Below are 25,982 nucleotides of genomic sequence, written 5' to 3'. Positions count from 1 at the left end.
ATCCACCACTGTAAAAGAATAAATTGGTATTCAACTATGTTATTTTTAAAATGTCTACACAATGAAGCCAAATTGTAAGCTTTAAACAAGTATCACTGCTCCCCATCCCTCACTTTGGCAATAGCTATGATAAAATTTTAGTCACATTCTTTTTGATATTAAGAAATTATTTTTTTGGTTCCTGCTTAAAATATGTATGGTACTGAGAAAATTCAGGTTCCTTGGTAAGCAGAATTGTATGTAGAAATTAGGTCAACAGGAAGATTTATCTAAAAAGTTCTGTCCTTTTTGTTGGAGAGGTATGTGGTTCAGAGGAAAAAAATTTCCCCCCAGACAGAAATAAAAATCTATAACCACAAAGTAACTGGGAATGCTGTCAAACTGTCTAACCTCCCCAGTGCTCTCCTGGGCCTTTCTTTATAACAGTGTTGGAACCCTGCTTTCATTCTGCGTTCTTGTTCATTTCTGTCACTGTCATCTCTGGTGTATCTCATTTAAAAAGCCTCCATAGTATTTCTAGGGTCTGGTCTTTCCTATCCTCCTTCATCCTCCACGCTACTGCCAGAATTGCGTCACCTCTCCTCCTTGTGAAATTTGACCAGTTAGATACGTGTCCTAATTCCTTAGCCCTGCATGTGAGGCTGAACCCCTCATAGTCAGGTCTCAGCTTCTATCTCTGGCCTTCTCAGCTGCCCTTTGTTCATGGAGCCTCTGCTTCAACTACTCTGAAATCTCATGCTTGTTTTCTCTTCTTAGAATGGCCATCTCCTTTTCTCTTTCACATGATAACTATTTACTCATCTTTTAGGAGCTAATTCCATCTCCCTTGAGAAACCTTTCTGGATTCCCCAGGTTCACATCTCACGCTATGTTATTACCACACTTTGTTTTCATGCTTCTCTCAGAGTACGCAAATTGTACCAGCATCTGTTTGAATTGCTATCACTTGCTGGCTTGAGCTCTTCAAAAGCAGGGATGGTTGTCATATCCTTGGTACCAATTTCTGTACAGACACGTTCTTGACACTCAATAAAATTGGTTGAATGGAATTGAGTATCCCATTAACTACCTTTGCATCCTCTTAGACCACTTCATTTCATTTGCCTTCTATTAAAGTTGGTTCCCTGACTGCACACAGTAGGAGCATAACAAATGTTGAATAAATGAATTAGTTCTAATAGCACTATTGAGCTTGTAATTAAGAGACACATGTATTTTTAGATTGCAAAATTCTCTGCAGATTTATTTCCTTGACATTACAATGACATATGACAGTGACAAAGAACTTCACATTTTGTGCATTTCTTTGGTCACCTTTCAGCATTTGAATGAATTACTCTTCACTTATGACTTTTGTGTGAACCTCCCGGCTCTGCACCCGCCGCTTGTTGACCTGCGACTCGGCAGTGTCAGCCCTTTCCTCGGCCTCTTCCAGCTCGTGCTGGATCTCGTGGAATTTGGCAAGGTTGACATTGGCTTGTTCCTCCTGAGAAAAGAAATGCATTTGAGAGAACAAGAAAATTTGACATTTTCTGATTCTTACTGCCTTTGTTACTAAGAGCAGCTATAGAATTTGCTTCATGAGTGAGAAAGCAAAAGGTTCTGTTCTTTGGTGATGTACCTATTTGGGGTAGGGCATCCCACATATTCACCTCTGTGTCGGTGGGCTTACAACCCCCTGTTCACTCTCTCTCACTTGACTCTCTTCCTGACAAACTTAAGATGCTACACTGACAACAGGCATATCAAAGTAGCAGGAATTTAAGTCAGCCTTGTTTCTGTGGAACAAACTTTAAAAAGTAGGCACTGTGGTAGTATTGGGTGTGGAGAACCTTAAGGAAGGTTTTAGAATTAACAGGATGAGAAAGATAACTGCAGCCAAATGGAAAAGAAATATTCTGAGGTCGATTCATCATGAACTTAAATAAGGCTTAGATTCAGAGTGCTCATTTGCACAGCCCCTATGGGTGCTGGGAATTGCTGGGAGTAGAGTGTTCTAGTTAGGGAGGGAGGTGGGTTGTAACCAAGATGCATCTCTACACTGCTTTGTCTGGAAAACTGCTAGAGGTCTCAGAAGAAATGAACCCGAATCTCTAAGGATCCAATAATTAGTGGTACGATTTTTTTCATTCTAAATAAATACTCATTTTCAAACCTAATTTTGTGTTCCCAATTTAGTCTTCTTTGCCTTAATGGAAGCCTCTTAAATTCTATGAGCTTTAGTCTCCACAAATCCTGGCCCTGCTCCTGAACCTTTCTCTCTCACTGGGGAGGTACTTACAGCCTCTTCAGCTTGTCTCTTATAAGCTTTAACTTTGGTTTGTAATTTGTTCACCAAGTCCTGTAGCCTGAGGACATTCTTGCGGTCCTCCTCAGTCTGGAATGAAAGAGGTAGCAAATAGTGTCATTGTTTGAAAACAACTCATTTTTATTTTCTTGAAAGCAGTAGGCTTGAATTATATGGAAAGGCTGATCACCTAGTAAGTAAGTTCCTTCACTCTTCTGTCATGTTTCCAAAGACCCTTGACAGCCTCAACGTTGCGCTTCTGTTCATTTTCAACCTCATTTTCAAGCTCCCTCACCTGGAAGAGGACAAAGGTGTTTAGCCACTTGGCTGTAACTAGCAGCATGAACAGGCTGGGAATTGAACAGGCTGGGAGACCCACCCTGGCCTCCAGCTTCTGGATCTGCTTCTTCCCGCCCTTCAGGGCTAGCTGCTCAGCCTCGTCCAGGTGGTGCTGCAGGTCCTTCACCGTCTGCTCCAGGTTCTTCTTCATCCGCTCCAGGTGGGCGCTGGTGTCCTGCTCCTTCTTCAGCTCCTCGGCCATCATGACCGCCTAATTAGCAGTAAAATAAAACCAGTAGAGAGAGCTGAGACAGCCCATCAAGATTCTAACTTGACCACCCCCGTGTGGCCCTCTGCTCACGTCAGTGATGGCCTTCTTGGCCTTCTCTTCTGCATTGCGAGCTTCTTGGATAATGTCCTCCATCTCTCCCTGGATTTGGGAGATGTCTGTCTCCAGCTTCTTTTTCGTGTTGATCAGGCTGGTGTTCTGGTTAAAATATCAAATTTAGAAATACTGAGTACATGAGAGCAAAATTACAATGTCCAATGTTCTAATGAACCCACAAACTAATTAATTAAGGTAACTAATTAGTATCCCTTCTTGTTCCATAAATTATCTGAGTTGACAATATACTTTCACAAGACAGTCAACTCTGAATGTCACAGTTCATATAAACAAAAATATTGTTAATCCAAAGATATTTTAAACTTTAACCTCCATAAAACATTATGAATACATTTTTAGATAGTACTAAGATTTGAGCAAGAATTTCATTTCCAGTCCACTGTATTTTTTACTTTTATGTTATACTCACCTGGGTGTGCAGGAGCTGGACGCGCTCGCTGGCGTCCAGGAGCTCCTGCTCCGCCATCTTCCTGCTCCTCTCCGTCTGCTCCAGGGTGGCCCGCAGCTCCTCGATCTCGGCCTGCAGCAGGTTGGCTCTGCGCTCCACGATCGCCAGCTGCTCCTTCAGGTCCTCTTGGCCCCGGAGAGCATCATCCAGGTGGAGTTGGGTATCCTGTGGAATGAATGATCTTTGAGACACCTTGTTCTCAGGGCTGCAGTCACCCCAACTGCCCTGGGACCATCTCCTGAGCCCATTTACCTTGAGGATGGCTTGGGTGTTCCTGTAGTTCTTCAGGGCCTCAGCAGCTGTGTGGTTGGCGTGGTTCAGCTGGATTTCCATTTCGTTGAGGTCTCCCTCCATCTTCTTCTTGAGCCTGATGGCATCATTTCTGCTCCGGATCTCAGCATCCAACGTGCTCTGCATGGACTCCACGACTCTAATGTGGTTCCTCTTCAGCTGGTCAATTTCCTCATCCTTTTCAGCAGTTTTCCTGTCAACTTCAGACTTGACTTGGTTCAACTCCAGCTGGATGTGCAGGATCTTTCCCTCCTCGTGTTCAAGGGATGCTTTAATGACAGCAAGGGGTGACATTAGCAGGGAATGGAAGTGCATGGTATTCTAGAGATAGGAATTAGTTCCTACCTTTGTGCTACTATAATGCATCTTTTTTCCATTGTTACAGAAATTTCTGCCATGTGGTGTTGTTGGTTTTGTATAATTCTGTCTCCCCAGCTAGCTAATGCCCATGGGGGCAGGGCCCTTAACTTACTCATCTTTGCTTTCTCGGTGTCTAGCATCCCATTCCTGATGTCCAGTTATGTTAGTTGTATGCATGGTCAGTTTTCCATCCTCATATTTATTACCTAGAGTAAAAATTATTTTTCTTTTCTCTTGATTCTTGCATGTATTAGATCTTAATTCCTCTCAAAATGGTTTTAGAGTCTACCTCTGCCTCTTCTAAAGCAGCCTGAATTTCAGACTTTTCTTGTTCCACTTTTTTCTTTATTTTCTCCAGTTCATTTATGTTTCCCTCCTTCTGCAATCTGCTCAGTGAGGTCAGAAATCTCCTCTGTTCATGAAAAAAAAAAATTAAAAATTCATTCAGTGAGGGAAAACATTCTTTCAAATCTTTTGTTGAAGAAAAGGTAAAGTGTCCTCACGTTGCAAATTCTTGTTTTCCCACTTCAAGGTTTCACGTTGGTCTAAGGATTCCTCATAAGCATTCTTAACCTTGAACAGCTCTGTGCTGAGGGTGCAGGACTCCTTCTGGGAAGCTTCAAGTTCAGCATTAGTTTCTTCATACTTCTGTTTCCATTCTGATAGGACCTGAGGGGCAAGGAATGGTCAAGAAATTGAGTGGAGAAAGTTTAGTGGGATGAAAACCATTTATTCTGGCAACTTTCAAACAGAGTTGAGATGATCGGGGACTGAAAAATAATTATGAATGAGAAGAGTAGAAAGCACAGGAGTCCCCCCTCCTCCCCACCTACTCGTGGAGCTGGAGCTGCTGAGAACAGCCCTCGGATGGTTTGAATAGGCACATGGAAGGTGGGAGGCTCTCCTTAATCACATGTTGAATGCTGAGACAGAAACTGGTGCAGAAATTACCTTATCGAAGTTCCTTTGCTTTTTGTTCAGGGCTGCACGGGCGGCGTTTGTCCTCTCCACATCAGTCATGAGGTCCTTGACCCCATTCTGGAGCCGCTGATTGGTCTTCTCAAGGGAAGCGCATTTGGCGTTCACGGCTTCTACGTGTTCCTCAGCATCTTTCAGACGCTGGGCCAGCTTCTTCCTAAAAAGTGAAATAAGGACAATAGAAGTGAATGGTCACTCAGAAACTCTTCTAAGGCATCCACCAAAACATTATAATTCCTATCTGGCTCTACATTATTCACAGAATAAATGACTAGATCTCTCCTGAAACTTTCTCTTGAATGAGAAGGTCCCTTCCTTAAACTTTCTGTTAAATAAGATTCTCCCTCTTAAGTTCAGTCTTGAACCTTTGATTGCATTGAATATTTAGACCTTTAACAACAATATGTGTTATTTCTTATTACAGAGCTTAGTGTCTACTTTTTAGTCTTTAACACTGTATTCTTTTTTCCTCTACAAATAACCATGTTTTTACATCTCAAAAGGAGGAGCTGTGCTTTAAAGTCTGATTATTTTTCTCTTACATATCTGTCACCCTGGACCGATTTTTCCATTAATGGCTAAGATGGAGGAGCAGCACGGGAGAGTATAATTGACTCTTATTCTATCTACACCTGTATGGATAGGATGATGTCAGAAGTTCCCCTTTTAAAAAATAATCATTCAGCTTCCTCTTGCACTATGTCCTTTTTCCTTCTACCCTCTAACTTAACTTCTTTCCCTAGACAACCTAGAGTATTTGTTTTTCTTGCTTAGGTTTATGTCATGCATGATTTTTCATAGGTTTTTATTTGGGGAGCAGTGGACATTTGCCCATGTGGTATTTAATATCAGGTGCACTTTGATTGTTAACAGAGCTATTTTCATTTTAGGTAATTCTAGAACATACTTAGCCTCCTCCAGCTCCTCTGTGCGCTGGATGGCGTCTGTCTTGTATTTGGTCCTCCACTGGGCAACCTCACTGTTGGCCTTGGACATTGACCTCTGCAGCTCAGCCTTGGCTTCCTGCTCTTCCTCATACTGTTCCCGCAGCAGGTCACAGTCGTGGCGGGAGGACTGCAGGGCGTGGGCCAGGGCACTCTTGGCCTGAGAACATAGAGATTGGTGACTTAATTTTATATCTTTAAGGTGATGTTTAGTCCCTAAGCTCCTGTAGGCCACCAGAAGAAAATCTGTAGAAGTAAGCAGAAAACAATCTCAAAAGCAAGGATAATGACAGAAACAACAGCTGTAAGTAGGGCTAACCTTTCTCTCCTCTTCAAGCTGCCTTTTCAGTTCTTCTGTCTGTTGTGTGAATGCTTGTTTGCCCCTCGAGAGCTGAGAAACTAATGAGTCCTTTTCATCTAACTGTCATGAGTATTCACCTATAAAGATCTAGAACCAGAAAACTCAACCTTACTTTGGAAGTTAAAGCTCTAAATTACAAACTGGAGCGGGGAAAGGGAGCTGGGTCTGAAACGTGATGGAGAGTGTGGCTTTTAGCAAACCACCAATTTCCACTTCAACCCTGGTGAGGACATCTATGTGAAAATGAGAAGTAGGGAAGACTGAGGCAGATTACACGCTTCTGAACAACACAAAAGATTTGGGGAGCTATTTCAAATTATTTGATCACAATAGAAACTGGTGAAGAAATACGTGAAAAAAAATGTAAATCAAACCAACAAAAACCATTCCAGTGTTTTTTGTGTAAGGCAACAGTGTTGTACTAGTTTACCTTTCACTGAAACTTGATTGAAACAGAATTTATTCTTTGGAAAATAGGAGACTTTGAGCAGTTCCCTCTGAAATGATGTTTGAAGGAAAATCCTGGAAGAATTTTTATATTAAGAAACAATCAAGTGTCTTTCCACCCCAAGAATGAGTTGGTTTGTGGATAACTAATTAGTTCTTAAACTAAGTGGCATTTAAATTTGTCTCCCATTCTTTAAGCACCATAATTCAGAAAATACACTATATAGTTGACCCTCGAACAATCGGGGTTAGGGGTTTCGACCCTCTGCATGGTTGCAAATCTGCTTATAACTTTACAGTCAGCCCTCTTTTTTCACATCCATGGATTCAACCAACTGTGGATCATCTAGTACTGTGGTATGTTTTTATAGGAAAAAAATCACGTATAAGTGGACCCACACTGTTCAAACCTATGTTGTTCAAGGGTCAACTGTATTATGTTAAAAAGAGAGAAAACACTTTCAGCACCATTTTTGAACTGGTTACCTGTAAGCCTTATTTCTTTAACATTTAATAAGAATCACAGCTTTCATTTTTCTTTTTCATACCACTAAATTACTAGGAGTAAACATGTAATGAGGAAAAGGAACTACAGGGAGCATTCTGATTATTTGCGAATACAGTTTTTCCTTTTCATAAAGTGTACTTATCAACTGTATAACAATAATAAAAGCCTTACTTGAGCTTTGTTCTAGAAAGAACAATATTTGAATGAATATGAAAGAGTAAAGTGGTTCTCCAACAATTTGATCTACCTATTACGTTAATGGTCCAAATGACCCACAAAACAATTTCCATCTTGTTACCTCTCACTTGGGGAGAAGAACTTTAGTAGAAAGTTGGACAAGTTGATAGGGGGAGGAGTAAATGCAGAGACCCTCCAATTTGGATAATCAAAACTCTGTGTACCTCACTTGAATGCTCCTGGCTGGATTGTGGTCCTGCATATTTCCCTACTTAACTGTGGTGCTACCGGCAATTGGCAAGACTTCAGGGAAAAGACTGGAGTAAGCATTCTTGGACAGGTCATTTCACCACTACCATAATCCGACATCTTTAAAATAGAGATAACATTACATAGACTAATGAGGGTAAAAAAGTAATTAACTTGTGGAAGCACTTTGAAAAGCAAAAGTAAATACTGTCAGGATACACTTTTTTATTAGATAACTTTTAGATTAGAGTGAAATCTGCTTTAAAGTGTTAAAAAATAAGAGAGCCTGGGTCTCTATTTAAAAGAAAACAAACCCAAAACCAAAAAGACAGAAAGGAAGAAAGTAGTCCATGCTGGTGGTCAATAAGGTGTTCATATGAGCGGCTCCTCCCAGGGAAGTCATATGTGAGCTCAAATAACTCAGTGTAGAGTTTTTCAGCAACTGGATAGCCAAGATAAATTTATCATTCAAGGTCAACACTGGTAGATGGCCCACCTGATTCCGTCTGCAGGTGCGCTCTCTGAGCCGTCAGGTCACTGAGCAGCCGCTGCTGCTCTTCCTCCTTCGTCTTAAGTTCACTCACTTGGTCTTCTAGAGCGCGGCACATCTTTTCAAGGTTTCCCTGCATTCAAAAAGTGGTAAATGGCATCTTAAGCAAGTATTTGGACCATAGAAATTTGCAATAATCTAAGCATTCCATAGGAGCTGCAGTACTCACTTATTTTGAGAATAAACTACCTTTACAAAAAAACAACTGAGGCCTTAGTTTGTGATGGAAAGAGTAACAAGACACATAGTCTAAACCTACTGCCACGAAATTGCTTTGTGAAACTAAGCCTTTACTCAGTTGGCTTGTCTGTGATATGAGAATAGTGATACTTGATGACTCAGCTCATGAAATTTCTTTGAGAAGCAGGTTATGTATTTGTGCTTAAGGGAAAAACAAAAAGCCTAGTCAAGGTGAGGTGTTTCAAAAATTTCAAAATACATCATTGAATTGTATTTTTTATTGGAAAGAACTTGAGTTTTCAGGATGCATATTCTTTGGGGACAGCTCTTCTCCTGTAAAGAGGGAGCACTTGGCCCCATGACATGGGAGTTGCCCTTCCTGCGACCAGCCTCCTGCCATAATCTCCTTCTGCCAGTTACTAGTGATTCTTGAAAGGCTCACTCACACCTGTCCTACAGAAATCTCTATAAGACTTAAATCATGATTGTACCTTGGCTTTGGAGACAGTCTCCACGTTGCTAGCAAGGTCATCAATCTCCATCTTCATCTCACTCTTCTCCTTCTCCAGCTTCTGCTTGACCCTCTGCAGGTTGTCAATCTGCTCCCCCAGCTCGGCCACACTGTCCGCGTGCTTCTTCCTCAGCGTGGCCGCCGTGGCCTCGTGCTGCAGGGTGGCCTTCTCCAGGTCCTGGCGCAGCTTCAGGAACTCGGCCTCCCGCTTCTTGTTGAGCTCTATCTGGGTGGATGTGACGCCGCCCGCCTCCTCTAGCTGCTCGCTGATCTCCTCCAGCTCCCGGGAGAGGTCCCAGCGCTGCTTCTCAGCTTTGGCGTGGGAGGCCCGCTCTGCCTCGATCTCCTCCTCCAGCTCCTCGATGCGGGCCTGGCAGTGGGGAAAAGCTCAACGTCAGCTCCTTTGTGTTAGCATTTTGTCATGTTGAATGAAACTGATGGAAATCATGGACTTACCTGTAACTCCTTGATCTTCTTCTGCAGTTGAATGCCAGGTGTTTGTTCATCTTCAATCTTGCTTTGCAGGCTGCTCATTTCAAACTCTTTCCTGTTAGGAGAGCAACACATTAGCTCATACTCTGTCCTCTTGCCAGTCTTCTTCTCTATGTGTAACTGAACGTTTTTGTACTGCTGGGGTTGAGGAAGTACTAAGTGCATGTTTTACAAGTCAGTACTATACCATTTTCATTAAATACAAAAGTTAAAGATGTCATTATTTGTTTTTTTCTGTGTGCTGCGAAGTAATATTTTTGAGATCCAGACAACGAGCAGGTTAAATTGAACTCTCTCACTTTCGGAGTTTTTCATCAAGTTGCTGCTTATCATTTTCTATATCCATTGTGGATTCTTGGGCCAATTTTAGGTCACCCTCCAGCTTCCTCTTGGCTCTAAGTCCATGCACAGTTTCTTTTCTTGCTCCAAAGACCCTTCAAGCTAAATACAAATAATGTTGCGTCAAAAGGATTGCTTAGCTTCCTTTCAAAGAAAATAAGTTCCTTGCTAATCCTAGACTTACGTCATCCACTTGCTGCTCTAGCTTGGCTTTAGCTTTGTTCAGGGTGTTCACTTTGTCCTCTTCTGCCTGCAGGTCATCCAGGGTCTGCTGGTGGGCCTCCTGGAGGGCCTTCTTTTCCCTGGTCTGCTTAGCTTTGACTTCGTCCAGGCCTGCCATCTCTTCTGTGAGGTTTTTCATCTAGAAAGGTTAAGGAAGAGATTATCTCTGCTCTAAAGCAGCTTAGTTAGATGGCAGAGTCTCTATATGCTGTATACAAATATATTTCATACCTTGTTCTCTGTGGCATGTTTCTCCTTCTCAACCTTGGCCAGTGTCAGCTCAAGGTCATCTGTGTCTTTCTTCAGTTCCGAACATTCGTCCTCCAGTTTCCTCTTCTTGGCCGTCAGCTCAGAATTGATCTCTTCCTCATCTTCAGCTCTCTTAGTCACCTCCTTGATCTTTGCCTCGAGCTGGATTTTGGTTTTGATCAGCTGGTCACATCTGTCTTCTGCATCAGCCAAGCTAGCTGTTTCCTGAGAAGGGACAGTAGACACTTTTAGATCTTGTTCTGTGGACATTTTCAGATTTTATTAAGATTTTGAAACCAAACAAGTAAATGGTGCTTTAAAGCTTTTGGTTAATTTTTATTAGCTTTCCATCATTTAGGAAATATTTATTGGGCACTCCACTTATGCCACTGGAGATTTTTAAAAAAGGAATTTGTCATAATTCCTGATGAACTTATAATAAAATTATACTTATTAATGATGGGGTTCAGGATACACTATCCCAAAGTATGGTACCTTGGCATAATGAATATCTTAAGCTAAAGGAGTTTGAGAAAAGAGCAGAAATAGGAAGCCCACCCTGACCCATTCCCCTCAGCCTTCTTCCCTGAAACAGGTCATAAAACTTCCATGTGGAAGGTCCCCTCCCTGTACTGGGAGGAAAGAAGACATTCTTATCACAAGAGGTGGGGAATTTAGGACTGAGAAGGCTGTATAAACAAACCTTGTTAAACTAACCCTTATCTTCCTAGTTATTTCTTCATCACTTACTACCCCAGTCCAGACCCCTTTGTCTTGTCAGTTCTTCACATATTTATCATTTCTTTGTCTAAAGGGTATAAAAGCTCCATGCTCTGGCCACTTCTTTAGGTCTTTATTCTCTTGGAAGGCTCCCATGTACACATAAAAATTAAATAAAATTTGTTTGTTTTTCTCCTGTCATTCTTTGTCAGTTTAAGTTTCAGACGCAGCCAAGGAACCCTAAGAGGGTCAAGGAAATTCTTTTACTCCCCTGCATGATAACCTGTGTTTAATGTGTTGGTATATAACTTCAGTTAGTTTTATTTATTTAATATTATTTTCCAGAACAGTTTAGTATATGGAAAGCAAAGGAAATGGTTGGATATTTAGCAGAAAAGTGAATTAAAGGGAAGATACATGCTGCAGTGACAGAGTGGGTGGAATTAATGGGAGCATGCGGAAGAACTAAGGGGAACGAAACATTTTAGAAGGTGGTGCTAGAGAAGTAGCAAGCGTGTTTCTTAGGAGAAGAAATAGGAGTTGGAATATAAACCCTCTGAGGGCAGGGACTATGTCTCTTGCTCAAGGTTGTATCCCTAATGCTTGGAACTTCATGAAATATTTATTAAATGGGTAGTTGATAGAATAATGTTGAAAAGAAGTCATATTATTCTGAGAAGAGCATACTTAGATCAGTTATACTGATTATACTTGGATCATACTATACTGAGAGAAATTAACTTCCATACAATTATCTCTTGATTCTTAATGGTGTGATGAACCCCTCCTCAATTTGGAAAACCATTGTCTCCTAAACCACAAGGAAAGTCACAGTGCCAGCCTAGGTAGTTATAATTCATTTTTCTTTAATTTTTCTAGTTATGTGTCTAAAACCTGTGCGCCCACTGGAACCAGTGCAGATTCCCTTCTAAATTCAGAGAACTAGAGAGTAGCTTTTAATGTTTCTGTTGTTGATTTCAGTGGTGGCAGCTGAAATTTTCTTGGCATTTGGGTCACAGAAATGGGTTAGATAGTGGTGTTGATCAAATAGTTCTTCTCAAGCCTTTGGATATTTCTTGGGACATCAAAACAAGAACACCAGTACTATTTCTCATGCTTTGCCTAATTGACACTATTTATAGAAAGTATTGCCATTATCTTTGCGATGATCTTATTCTTTCAGGTCCTAGAGACTTTCTAAAGATATAGTTGAGAGGGAAATTGCCAGGGGACCATAGATTTTAAAATTCAGAATATGGGTTTTGAGTTGATACATTCTCATCATAAAGTCTCCTCGCTCTTCACTGTCAACATTGTTCTTTCTTCACTGCTCTTACTTGCATTTTTCAGCGGAGAGAATCTTAGGGAACAAAGATCACTTTCTTTACTGCCCATATTTTGGTAGGAGAAACAACAGGGCGAAAGGAAAATGCTTTTATTTTTCCCTTCTCAACAGAAAGGAATCCTACCACAGAGCTTTTTAGTAATATTGTATATGAAATTTTATGGAACATTCAGAGGAGTTGTGAATTAAGAAAGATTGATAATCAGTCCCTTAATAAGGTGGAATTTAGATTCTCCCCTAGCAACTGCTGAATTGAAATTTTAGCATCAGATTGCAAGCAAAGGCTTCTGATACTCACAGATTGAACCTGGAGCTGCAGGTCATTTTTCTCTTGCATCAGAGTTACTATTTTCTCTTCAAGTTCTTTCCATTTTGCCTCTGACTTAGCTACCTCTTCTTTGGTCTTCTCAAATCCTTCGTTCATGGTGGCCGTCTCCTTCCCTGTCTCCGCACTCTTGAGGAGGGGCTTGATTTTGAAATATAGCTTCATCCAGGGCCAGTCTTTCACATTCATGAAAACACGAATATTGTACTGGATATAGAAGATGGACCCTCTGTGATAGGAACAGAAATGTTCAAAGTCAGGTATAACAGGAAACAGAATTAAAAGGCCTAGGCTGATGGGGTTTAGTAACATTTCCTATTTTACCTCCCCTCCACCATCTTCTGGTACTCCACTCTTGCCAAGAACCCTCTGCACCTGGCCTGGGTTCGAGTAATCAGATGGGCCAGCTTGTCATCTCGCATCTCCTCTAGGAGCCCCAGAAGGCCAGCTTTGAAGAAGACCTATGCGTGGGCAGAGTTGCAGGTCAGAAACTTTACATAAACTCCAAAGCGACAGGCATAGGGTCTGGTGGGCCTTAGAGACTATTACCTTGGTGTGACCAGATTTATACTGGGTGTGGTCAATGTCGATGGACCCAAGGAGCTTCTCAGAAGCCTTCTTGCTGTCAATGAATTGTCCTTCAGGGATTGCACTTGCATTTAATATCTTGAGTCTGTTTAAGCCAAACAAGTAAATGATAGAGCTGTTGTCACCAACAAGAAATCTTTCTGCCTTATTATAGAAACAACTTAATTGTTGGGTAGTCTAACACAGATAAACAAGGGATCGTATCTATCTCTTTATCTAGTCTTTGTATATTCAAAGGGTGTCAAACTTTTGGTATATCAATACGGAGTCTGTTAAATTTGTTGCTCTTCAATTTTAATAGAAGTTATAAAGGATAGGATTATTTCATTGAAAAATGAAATAACAAGAACCTTGTAAAATAATTCACAGTGAGAAAGTCTGACCTGTGTTTGAAGTCTGCATACAGGATTCTGCTTGGGAACCCCTTCCTGCAGATGAGGATGCCCTCCAGCACACCGTTACACCTCAGCTGGTTCAGGACAAGCTCATGATCCATGGCCCCTAAAGGGAGATACATTTTCCATATAATAGTCTGATGAGAAATTACACTAGAGCTTGTCTGGATATCAGAAGTGTCTTACCAGGGGTTTTGGTTTCACTGGGGACGATGTACTGTGCAAAGTGGGGGTGAGTGCTTCTCAGGCTGGTCATCAGCTTACTCAAATTCTCCTGTGGAACCATGTGAATATTTGGTTTAAAATACACTATTTTTGTACATTCATATTTATAGACATAATTATCATGGTCCATGATACTGATTTAATTTCAATGATTAGTATCCAGATTGAATTTGCAGAGGGTTATCTCTGGAAATATCTCTATTTTCCCTATCTTTGTGCATTATAAACTCGCTGTTGAAGTGGTTATTCATTCCTGTTGAATTTCCTAGCATATACGGCATTTTAACATATGGAAATACTCTACCCATAATCTTTTGCCTAGATAATATGGTCCGATTTACAAAAAACTCAAAATCTTCTTCCAGCTCTCCCATTTCTTTCTTTACCCAACTTTCAATTGTATCTGCTTCTCTAGCACATGCTTATTCCTTATAATTACGTAGCTGTGTCTTCCTGCTGGTTTCGTAGAAAGGGGCCTTTTAATGCCTTGTTCTGCGAATTGGCAGAAAACGGATAGCCATCTTGCCAATGTGAGAGGTTTTCCACCCTATGGAAATCCTGATTTTTCAGAATAACTAGAACTTCAGTTATTACAGATAGGATTGTCAAAAGATAAGTAAATTTTCCTTAAAAAGCTATTTCTTATCACACCTGATTTCTTATTTTCTTCTTTAGATCAGCCTCCAAATCCTACCACTATTTTTCTATCCTCACCTTTCACAATCTACTCATTTCAGTTTTACGCCAGTATACACCTAAGCACCTACCCCATTTGGACGCTCCCAAAGAAAATCTCATGTTTTGCTTAATCTTCTCCCAGAAGCAGCTTTTAAGTGTCAGATGACCTTATTTCCCAGCCCCAATATTGAATTTTACCGTCTCATACTGACTCTGACCTGGCACCTGTGTCTCCTATATACTGAGCTCTCTCTTCCAAGCTACCCCACACCTTCCTGTGAGAGTCAATGCTACCACTACCTGCTGACCTGTCTCCTGGACCCACACTTAGTTCTAGAATCCTTGCAAGATTATTTACCCTTCCCCACATAGTAAAGTAAAATTTAACTTCCTGAACCTAATTAGAGAGAGAAAGTGAAGTTTGTACCCTGAAGACAACTGACAAGAAGAAGAACCCTTCTTCTTGCCGCCTTTCTTTGTACCGCCACCCTCTAAGGGGAAGAGAAATCACAAGCACTCATAGTACAGGCTTTCTCTGCCTCAGTTTTATACATGAAGTAAAAGATTAATTCTGTTGATAATTACCTGCTTCAGATGTTTCCTCAGAGAAAAGGAAAGCCAGAATCTTCACTGTGGAATTCTGGTACAGCCCGACCACCATCTCGTTCAGGGGGTCCTTGTTCTTCTCCAGCCAGCCGGCAATGTTGTAGTCCACAGTGCTGACATAGCGCACCAGGGAGAAGTGGGCCTCAGCCCTGCCTTTAACCACCTTGGGCTTCTGGAACTAGACAGACTTTCCAAGATGCTGGTCATACAGCTTGTTCTTGAAGGAGGTGTCTGTGGCCTTGGGGAACATGCACTCCTCTTCCAGGATGGAGAAGATGCCCATCGGCTGGACCAAGGCAGAGTGCATACGGGGCGGGTATGAGCTGCAGTGTCAAGCAGCAGGTCGGCGAGGGGCGGCTGCTGAGTGCACACAGCAGGTACCTTCTCGATGAGCTCAATGCAGGCGGCCAGGTCCATCCCGAAGTCGATGAACTCCCACTCGATGCCCTCCTTCTTGTCCTCCTCCTGCTCCAGCACGAACATGTGGTGATTGAAGAATTGCTGCAGCTTCTCGTTGGTGAAGTTGATGCACAGCTGCTCCAGGCTGTTGAACTGGGTATTTCGAATACCAAAGAGTTTGAGTGAGTTTGGAAAATCCAATGGAGACTCAGCAAAGCAGACACAAAGCGGAAGGGTGCTTTGAGGCTTGTCATTGATGCAAGCAGCTCGCATCAAAGATCTCAAAGCCAGTGACGTCCAAGACCCCAGTGAAGTACTGCCTGGGCTGCTTGGTGTCCAGCTGCTGGTTGATGCAGGTGACCATCCACAGGAACATCTTCTCTTAGACGGCTTTGGCCAGAGCGCCCACTGCATTGTACACCTTCATAGACAGAGTAATGATCGTTGCTGTTATTAAAGACGTGTCCTGAAGGCCTGGGAAGTGTGAGATTCACAGAGGTTGTGCCATTACCTGCTGCACAGTCTGGCCTTTGGTGACATACTCATTGCCGACCTTGACCCTGGGGTAGCAGAGGGCTTGGAGCAGGTCAGCAGAGTTCAGACCCTGGAGAGAGGCAGCCTTGTCAGCAACTGCAGAGACACAATTCAGACATCCAGCATGACCCACTATGACCCCACCGTTCCTAGAGGCAGAGTAAGGAATGAATCATTCCTATGTGGGGTTATATTTGTATGTGGCCATCATATGCTCAGGTGTAAAGGAGCCATGAGTTTGGAGTGGGCTTATTTGCCTCTATTCTCTCATTTAACCCAGATGGAGGTTCATTTGGTACCTTCGGTGCCATCTGGCTCTGCTTGCTCCTCACGCTGCTTTTGCTTAAATTTCAAGTTCCCATAATTCATTACTGCCCCCGTGAGATTGTAGATGGACACTTTTTCATCAGAAGAGAAGCCCAGGATGTCAGTGGCACTCTACCAGGAGAGATGAGAGGGCAGAATTAGGGCAAAAGACACTAACTTATTTAGAAGAACTTATACTGTGTCCTTATTCACACCTACAGCAGGTTGTCGTTGTCATTTCCATACACAATGACTTATTTTTAAAAAACTTCATGTGTAACTGACATCTGTGGCCATCAGCTCTTCTCGGTCATCAGTGCTAGGGACTGTGACCTCCCCTTGACTGATGAAGGCATAGTCATACGGGTGGTGGTGATCAGGAGCATTTCTGGGTGCATAGAATTCAGGGTGTATGGTTTACGTTAGAAGGTGTGCTAATAAAAACATTGGCTTCTAACTTAATAAATTTAAGCTCTTTCGTACCAATTAGTTCTGGCTTCTTGTTAGACATGATCTGATAAAAAATATGGTAGCCTCTTTCTGCCTTTAGCTGGAAAGTGACTCTAGACTTCTCCAGAAGATCTGCAATGGAAAGTAGACATTGGATTAGCGGGAAAAATTATAAAGTTCCTGGAATGATTTTGGAACTTGGGGTCATACGCTAAATCTCACTGGCCCCATGAGATTTCAGCTGAATAGTCCTGTGGGATATCACATATTACGTCTCTACCACTGTGGTTGCTCTTGCCACCTCTAGAAGGAAACTGAAGTTGCCTGGCTCAAGACATATTCATTTCTCATACAGAAGATTCTTGACATTTCAGATATAATTGATTCTTGATAACCTGTTCCTCCTCAGGGTCTCTTCTCGCTTTATGACAGGGGTTACTAAGAGCAACATTTATCAAGGCTCACACTAGGAAGAAATCACATACACTAAACCCAAGTTATATACCCCCAGTCTTAGTTTTTTCTTAGAAAAATTTGAAATTTCTGAGGCTGGCATCCTTCAGATAAGCCCAGCAACTCCTGGCAGTTTCTAGAGCACCGTTGGCTCCTGACTGAAGTGGAGGAAGCACACTGTGGGCTCTGGTTAAGACTGGCATTACCCACAGGCATGTTTGGCAGTGACTGGTGTTTCACAGGCTCCAGGCTCAGCAGGAGCTGTAAGATGTTCCTCCCAACCATCATTTGTCATTCTTGGATTCTGTTTAGGAGGTCCTGTTACTCACATGTTTCAATATCAGCAGAAGCCAGTCTCCCCGTGGTACCGAAGTGGATCCTGATGAATTTACCCTTGCAAGTGAAAAAGATGATGTTATGTACAAGACTGTTAGCACACGAGTAAAAAGAGATTGAGTTAATAACTCAGAGAGCCTTTTCTGGCATTTGAGAGGACACCTGAGAAAACCCTTCGGTGACCCACAGACTTACAAAGCGAGAGGAGTTGTCATTCCCCACGGTCTTGGCATTGCCAAAGGCCTCCAGCAGGGGGTTGGCACTGATGATTTGATTTTCCAGAGTCCCCTGCAAAGAAAGGCAAGAGCAGTCCTCACATGTGGGGCTCGGGAGTTTCTTACTTGACAGCTTGGATTCTGACGTGGCAATCAGACCCGCCTGCATTTTGCCAGTAGTAGCTTCCTCCTTCCTCTTCTCCCCAGTGACTGCAATTGTTGCAAAGTACTGGATGACACACTTCATGTTCACAGTCTTCCCAGCCCCGGATTCTCCGCTGTCAAGCAGTGATCAAATACGTGTGAGAAATTAAGCTCTGTGACAAAGGAAACTACTTCCTCCATTAGCATTTACTCTTATGTGCCTGTCTTTATATGTCTTTGTCAGAGTCCCCTAGATCTTTCTCTTCAGGCCACATTTAGCCCATATTATTTCTGTTGCTTTGCACTGATAAGCATCTGAGACAGTCGATCATTAACCATGTAGCACTTATTTCTTGAGTGCTTAAAATGTGTCAGGCTCTCTTCTAGGTGCTGAGGCCGGGCTTCAGGGGTCCAAGAAGCAGCTCCTCAAGCACTATGTAGTAAATGAAACAATTAGTAAAAAACTCTCTGAAGCAATGCATGTGTTCTTCAGCTTCCTTAGACTAAAGATATTACCAAGTTAGGTTTTTGAAGGAATAGACATTCCTCAAGTAGGCCTTGAAAATGAACCACTGGTAACGTTCGCAAACTGCCCAAACTTCAGAAGGTGTGTGTGCTCACGGTCCGGTACTGGGTTCTGGCCATGTGTGGACATGGTGTTTTATATCTCCTAATCCCTGGCAAGCTCTGGAACTTTTAAGAATGGGCTAGCAAATGATGTAATTTGCGACATTGTTATTTTATATTTGGAGGCAATCCGAGCCCTATAATAAGTGGTAGCAATATTTAGTTCCAGGCTGATTATGCCATTGCTTTACTATGGGGCATGAACTAATTTCTTCTTTTGGATTGTGATTTTCCCAGTGAAAATAAAATAGGAATAAGTCTCAGAATAATAATACATATGTGATTAAGGTAGACTGATTCTCTCGATCTAGAAGAAAGACACTGGACAGTCAGCATATCTACTAGTTACACAAACAAAACTTTCTATAGGGAAACACTGAGGGCATTGAGTGTAAGTGTCACACTCAGTGGGGTTTTTCCATATATTATTGTAAAGTTACATGTGGTGGTGTTATTATGTCTCTTAAGTTGGGGAAGAGAAACATTAAAATGTGTAGTGTTTTAAACTCCTTATGCCCCACAAGAAGTGTGTCCTTCTGGTTTAAAAGAAAGAGCAATCCTTTCCATAGACACATTCCCTAGTTGTCATCTATAGGTTTCAGTGGCCTGCTCTTTGCTAATGAATGCATATAACTGAAAAATGCACAATATTCTAAGGATTTGGACTGTATTTCATAGTTCAAAATAGTGTTAATCAGGCCAAGATTGAGATTTAGTTTCTAAATGGATCAATTACACACACACACGCACGCACGCACGCACGCACGCACACACACACACACACACACACACACCTCTCTCTCTCTCTCTCTGTCTCAAGGTCCCAGACTGCAGCCCTAATTCTGATCAGCTTCCCAAAAGCATGCTATTGGGTCAAAGAAAGATCAGGTAAGAGAGGGTGCCTCAATCAGAATAAAGTCCTTTTAAGGGGGGACAGTGACAACTTCCTTTTGAATGAAGTAGTCCCCGAATACCATTTTCATTCAGAGAGAGGCTATTATCTCTGAAATGGGTTCTGATGACTTTAAAGACGTAACAATACTTCTTAAAGTATCTAATTCAAAATCAACAAGAAACATAGGTACTAAAATGATTGAGCTGTGCTTTAGTCACCTCTTGTGTGCACCTAAGGGGCTGGATTTGAGTATTCCTAAAGGTTTTTTTAACTTTTCCATGTTGAGATTATAGGTGGTGAAATAATTTGTATGAAAAACAGTCAGGCCACTCACCAGTCAGCATGAACTGATAGGCGTTGTCAGAGGTGGAGAAGAGGTGGGGCGGGGCCTCCTGTTTTTTGCCTCTGTAGGCAGCCACCACCTCTGGGTTGTACACCGGCAGCCACTTGTAGGGGTTGACGGTGATACAGAAGAGGCCTCAGTAGGTCTGCACCGTAAAGGAAAAAAAGGAATATAATTATTTCATGGGGACCTTCATAACATACTATTTTTCAGAATATTAACCACCTGCATGAGCAGAGGCCATGAGAACAAACTCACGTAGATCATCCAGGCTGCGTAACGCTCTTTGAGGTTGTACAGCACTGCTGGCTCGTGCAGGTGGGTCATCATGACCATGTCCTTGATCTTGTCAGATTTGGGAGGGTTCATGGGGAAAACTTGGTCGTCTTTCACAGTTACTGTCTGTCAAGTCAAGTAGGAGAGGCCAGGTCGACAAAGGAGTGTCAGCTCCCCTAACTGGCAGTGGGGCCCAGTCTAATCCCCTCCAGTTGTTTTGCTCACAGCTCCAGCTTCGGTCTTGGCTGTCACCTTCCCTCCTTCTCTACTCTGCACGGTTGCTTTCACAAAGGACTCCTTAGGGTCTACCACGAAGATTGAGGACTTGGCATCAAAAGGCCTATTCTGGGCCTCCATGCGCTCCTTTTCAGGCATTCGGAGGTAAGGAACAGCCTCCCCCAAAATGGCCATCTCAGCGTCAGAACTCATGGCTGTGGGTTATTGATGGCAGCCAAATCAGAGACACTGCCTGGCAGAGGAAGTAAAGATATTATAGAAAATCAGCAACTGGGCCATTCGATTCACGTTAAAAAAACCACGACATTATTCCTTGACAAGTTGAGCACTAGCATCTTTTTGGGTATGGTCAACTCCCTGGCTTGGCTGGAGGTGAAATGTCAGTCTCCGTGTTCTGTGCCAGTGGTGATAGATACTTATTCTTGCATTTGGAAAGAGACGGTTGTTTCTGGCTCATCTACTGTATGATATTGTAGCTCCTTTCTCTGTTTCGTTTGCATATTAATCTTAAGAAGCCTCCTATCATCAGCTTATACAGAACACCATGCTAAGATGACTGCAGGATTTCTCCAGCTCTTTCACTTGTAGTTCTTATCTTCCGGTGGGATTATAAGCACCTTGCAGACAGGGAGTGTTTTCCTTCTACGGCACCCTTCACACCTCTTAGAACACATGTTGGGTGTGGGGAAGGACCAAAGTTGGCTTTATAAATTAAAACATCAATAGAAATACGTTGCTAAAGTTATAGGAACTACTTAGTACCTGGTGAAAACCTTTTCATTATAGATTTGGGATTTACAAGGACTACCTAATAAAGGAAAGCAGAAATGTGAGGAGCCTTGTTTTGCATTGTTTAGTTAAAAATATCCTATTCTACATCAACTTCTCTTGTTCCTGTGTCATAAGTTTGACAAACTCAGTTTCTTCACCTGTCTTTAGTATTTCTCAAAGGCATTATAAAATGTTATTACCTATGTTTTCTTGCTTTATTACTAGTATTCTCATAAAAATTTCAGAAAACTTTTTCTTTTCAAGATCTGTCTCCTGCCACTTTAACATTCATCAATCCTGTGCATAATGGTCATATATAACCTATTTTATAATAAAGATCTTTTTTTAACATCTCTATTGGAGTATAATTGCTTTACAATGGTGTGTTAGTTTCTGCTGTATAACAAAATCAATCAGCTATACATATACATATATCCCCGTATCCCCTCCCTCTTGCATCTCCCTCCCACCCTCCCTATCCCACCCCTCTAGGTGGTCACAAAGCACCGAGCTGATCTCCCTGTGCTATGCGGCTGCTTCCCACCAGCTATCTATTTTACCTTTGGTAGTGTATATATGTCCATGCCACTCTCTCACTTCGTCCCAGCTTACCCTTCCCCCTCCCCGTGTCCTCAAGTCCATTCTCTACATCTGCATCTTTATTCCTGTCCTGCCCCTAGGTTCTTCAGAACCATTGTATTTTTGTTTTTTTACATTCCATATATGTGTGTTAGCATACGGTATTTGTTTTCCCCTTTCTGACTGACTTCACTCTGTATGACAAACTCTAGGTCCATCCACCTCACTACAAATAACTCAATTTCGTTTCTTTTTATGGCTGAGTAATATTCCATTGTATATATGTACCACATCTTCTATATCCATTCATCTGTTGATGGACACTTAGGTTGCTTCCATGTCCTGGCTATTGTAAATAGTGCTGCAATGAACATTGTGGTACATGACTCTTTTTGAATTATGGTTTTCTTAGGGTATATGCTCAGTAGTGGGATTGCTGGGTCATATGGTAGTTCTATATTTAGTTTTTTAAGGAACCTACATACTGTTAAAAAAGATATCTTTTCCAGGAAAACTCAAAAGCACTTGGGTTATCTTCTCAACATTTTTCTATTCAAACTACAGTGATTTGGATAGCATAATTAAAATCCTTTATCTTGCTAAAAATGCTCACATTTTTCATATTATATTTTTTAAAATGTCCATTTTACAGAGTGTGAAACAATATGCAGTTTTCAGCCACTTTTCCAAGGCAAGGATTCAATCCATTCTATTAATCCATTTAGACAGCATCTCAAGGTTTTTTATATTATATACAGTGGTGAGTAAAAGCTGTGTATAGGAAATTTATTGATTTGGCCAAAAAGTTTGTTCAGGCTTTTCCATTAAGATGTTACGGGGGCTTCCCTGGTGGCGCTGTGGTTGAGAATCTGTCTGCCAGTGCAGGGGACACGGGTTCGAGCCCTGGTCTGGGAAGATCCTACATGCTGCAGAGCAACTGGGCCCGTGAGCCACAACTACTGAGCCTGTGCGTCTGGAGCCTGTGCTCCACAACAAGAGAGGCTGCGATAGTGAGAGGCCCGCACGCCGCGATGAAGAGTGGCCCTCGCTTGCCGCAACTAGAGAAAGCCCTCACACAGAAACGAAGACCCAACACAGCCAAAAATAAATAAATTAAAAAAAGATGTTACGGAAAAAACCCGAACGAACTTTTTGGCCAACCCATACATTTTCTCCGTAAATGAACAGTAACACTGTGAAATGTTGTATTGCATGTTGTAATTCAATTATTTAAAATACAGTCTGCAATGCTGGAAATGGAAAAAATTATATCTAAAAACTCCTAAAGATTCTGAGAAAGCATTTCATTTATTTCAAAAGATATAAATTAATGAGAACCAGTTTCTAAAGTCTCCGTCAGAGTTTTTCAAGGGAAGCATGAACAGCCCTGAAATTGAAATGCTTTTATTTTATAACCTCCACCCCTGCCCCCGCCCCCAACCACTCTCCAAGCCACTGCAGATTTCTTGCTCCCAGCGAGGAATGAGAAAAATCAGTATCTTACCTTAGAGGTGCAACCTTGAAGTGGGTCAGAACTGTAAGAAAAAGAGCAAATTTCTTCTCATTAAATGCTAACAATTCCCAATAATAGCATGAAGGATTCTGAATTAAGCAGGAAATGACTGGGAACAGTAAAACATCTAATTAAAATTGCCACGTAGTAAGTTGGTAATTCCCTGGAAGGGCTGCCATGGACAGTGCGGGCCAGGATGTGTGGCATGCGTGCAGGCAGCCAGGCATCCCTGTTGGCCCTTCAGACAGAGCCCTGTCCTCACACACACTTACCTTGAAGCTTTATGAGGAAAGACAAATCATACTCATTCCAAGGGTACTTTTATAGGGTCAGATATGGAAAACACGTAGCTTCCTCCCCTTTCTTAAATCATATTAGGCAAAACCTGTTTTTGGCGATGAAGGTCTCCCAAGTATAATTCCCCTCATATTAAAGATGTTTGGATATAAATAGAAATATTTCTTCTCACATTGGGTTGAGTGTATAAATCAATCTACTATAAATAATTTGAGTTGTTGGCAACCTGGAAGTGACTGCCTTTGGAATAATGTAAGGTGTTGTTTCAAAACCAGCTGTGATCTGTATTCCCTGAACTTCGCTGCCTGCTGCTCTTGTGTTTCGCTGAATTGCCCACGTGTAGTCTTTTCAACTGCCCACACAACTGCAGATACTGTACTAGGGAGGAAAGTTTCTGCTCTTTACCAGAGAGTCAGAAAAAGATTGTTAATTTCTCCCAAGAAACCATGATTTTTCCCCCCATTCATTGTACTTTTTCAAGGATGCTTGGAAATTTAATTTTAAAACTTGCTTCATGAAGAGCAGCTAAAGATAGACAGCTTCTTTGTTTCCTTCAGTCAGTCGCCTCTGATTCATTGCCAGATCATTCCAGGGCTTCGCCAAGCTGGGTGGTCCTGCTTCTTGCACTTTTGTTTTTTAAATGTAAGTTGCTTGTGAAATCTCTTTTCCTCTGTGAAACTCAACATAGGAACAAACTAGAAAACAGGGTATTTCTCTGTCTAATTATGCAGCATCTGTGACTTCTCCATCAGTTATCCATGGTATATATTTCACATTTTGCTTGTAAACAATACCTACACGTTATATTCTATTCTGATGTTTAATTTAAAAAAAATATTTGTTTTATTGTCTCTGTGGTCTTGCATCTCTTATGTCAGCATTGTCTATCTGGGACTGAGACAAAATTTGCTTAATATACCCTGTATTACAACCATTCATGTATTATTGTACTTATATTTCAGTTGATTTAATGGAAAGAGGCTGCCTTCTGAAAGCAGATATCTGGAGACACTGTTTGTAATGGTCACAGGATTTATTGCTGTAAGGGACTATCTAATCCATATTTCTCATTTCACTAATAAAGTAACTGAGATTCAAAGAACAGAAGAGAGTTCACAAATCACACAGCAGTGTAGACCTTGGTCGCCTGATTTGCAGTGCAGTGTGCTTGCTGGTAACACTCCTCTACCTCAGTAGGTTAAAGCTATCAGGAAGGGTCTTCCAGGAAACATGCGTCTGAGAGGGGCTTTCCTAGCCAACTCTTAACCTGCTTTGTGACCACAGGTACATCATTTTATTTTCTTAGACACTTTCTTTATCAGGCATCTGCAAAATGTCACAGTGTTCTCAGAAAGAGAGAACATTTTAATAATGCTCTCACTAGGATTTGATGGGAATTTTAAGACAGCCTTTTGACTGCTCTGGATAGATTCTCCAATAAGTAGAGAATAGATGTTGGTTTTGGTTATTATTGCCAAGTTCTGAGGCACTTAAGCATTTACAGGTGACATGGGAACGCAGTGAAGGGGGCCAGTGCAGCGAGGAGCAATTCCAGTCCCTTCCTAAGGCCAATGTGAATCCAAATTATCTGTGAACCTACTTCCACACATCTAATTAAGTCATTCTCTTGTAGGGCCATTTAAACCAACATGCTCTTGCTTTCTATTCAGAAGGGAAGTCACCATTCAGTTTTTCCTTTACGCTGTCCAGGAAGGCTATACTTTTGGCTATGCATCGCCACTAAATCCAGCTTAAAAAATCTTGATTCTCAGGCTTCCCTGGTGGCGCAGTGGTTAAGAATCCGCCTGCCAATGCAGGGGACACGGGTTCGGGCCCTGGTCCAGGAAGATCCCACATGCCGCGGAGCAACTCAGCCCGTGCACCACAACTGCTGAGACTGCGCTCTAGAGCCTGTGAGCCACAACTACTGAGCCCGTGTGCCACAGCTACTGAAGCCCACACGCCTAGAGCCTGTGCTTTGCAACAAGAGAAGCCACCACGATGAGAAGCCCATGCACTGCAACGAAGAGTAGCCCCCACTCGCTACAAGTAGAGAAAGCCTGCGTGCAGCAACGAAGACCCAACGCAGCCAAAAATAAATAAATAAAATAAAATTTTATTAAAAAAAAAATCTTGATTCTCTCAGGAAGCTCCTCTGAGTAACTCAGGTTGCTACCATAGCTAGGTTTTGCACCAAATTCACATCATACGTATCATTATGTGGGTTTAATATACATTTGAATAATTTATTTGGGGATCATATTTTATCGATACTTTTTTTTTTTTTTTTTTTGCGGTATGTGGGCCTCTCACTGTTGTGGCCTCTCCCGTTGCGGAGCACAGGCTCCGGACGCGCAGGCTCAGCGGCCATGGCTCACGGGCCCAGCAGCTCCTCGGCATGTGGGATCTTCCCGGACCGGGGCACGAACCTGTGTCCCCTGCGTCGG

General features: G+C 42.0%; 2 protein-coding genes and 1 pseudogene across 2 annotated transcripts; all 3 read right to left on the bottom strand.

Moving 5' to 3' along the window:
* Positions 1-1,214: 1,214 nt before the first annotated feature.
* Positions 1,215-16,477, bottom strand: LOC132511833 (myosin-1-like). The gene is given in 32 exon segments (XM_060135547.1): positions 1,215-1,486; positions 2,282-2,377; positions 2,478-2,582; positions 2,667-2,837; positions 2,928-3,053; positions 3,382-3,585; positions 3,673-3,983; positions 4,363-4,439; positions 4,441-4,483; positions 4,575-4,740; positions 5,023-5,206; positions 5,957-6,153; positions 6,313-6,431; positions 8,232-8,358; positions 8,957-9,346; positions 9,433-9,523; positions 9,768-9,867; positions 9,870-9,909; positions 9,992-10,168; positions 10,261-10,503; positions 12,642-12,897; positions 12,993-13,129; positions 13,218-13,341; positions 13,640-13,757; positions 13,838-13,925; positions 14,982-15,001; positions 15,004-15,045; positions 15,140-15,446; positions 15,542-15,712; positions 15,831-15,980; positions 16,071-16,189; positions 16,393-16,477. Coding segments are annotated over 32 exon segments (4,722 nt in total). The 5' UTR covers positions 16,463-16,477; the 3' UTR covers positions 1,215-1,333.
* Positions 16,478-16,599: 122 nt separating this feature from the next.
* LOC132511830 (myosin-1-like) lies at positions 16,600-19,982 on the bottom strand (annotated as a pseudogene).
* Positions 19,916-20,567, bottom strand: LOC132511831 (myosin-4-like). The gene is made up of 3 exons (XM_060135545.1): positions 20,364-20,567; positions 20,121-20,264; positions 19,916-20,007 (listed from the first exon to the last, which is right to left on the bottom strand). The coding sequence occupies exons 1-3, from the start codon at positions 20,565-20,567 to the stop codon at positions 19,999-20,001; spliced, it is 357 nt and encodes a 118-aa protein (XP_059991528.1). The 3' UTR covers positions 19,916-19,998.
* Positions 20,568-25,982: the final 5,415 nt, after the last annotated feature.

The sequence above is a fragment of the Lagenorhynchus albirostris genome, chromosome 20 (genome assembly GCF_949774975.1).
Source record: "Lagenorhynchus albirostris chromosome 20, mLagAlb1.1, whole genome shotgun sequence".
NCBI classification, from domain to species: domain Eukaryota; kingdom Metazoa; phylum Chordata; class Mammalia; order Artiodactyla; family Delphinidae; genus Lagenorhynchus; species Lagenorhynchus albirostris.
This window is presented reverse-complemented; position numbering and strand designations above follow the sequence as displayed.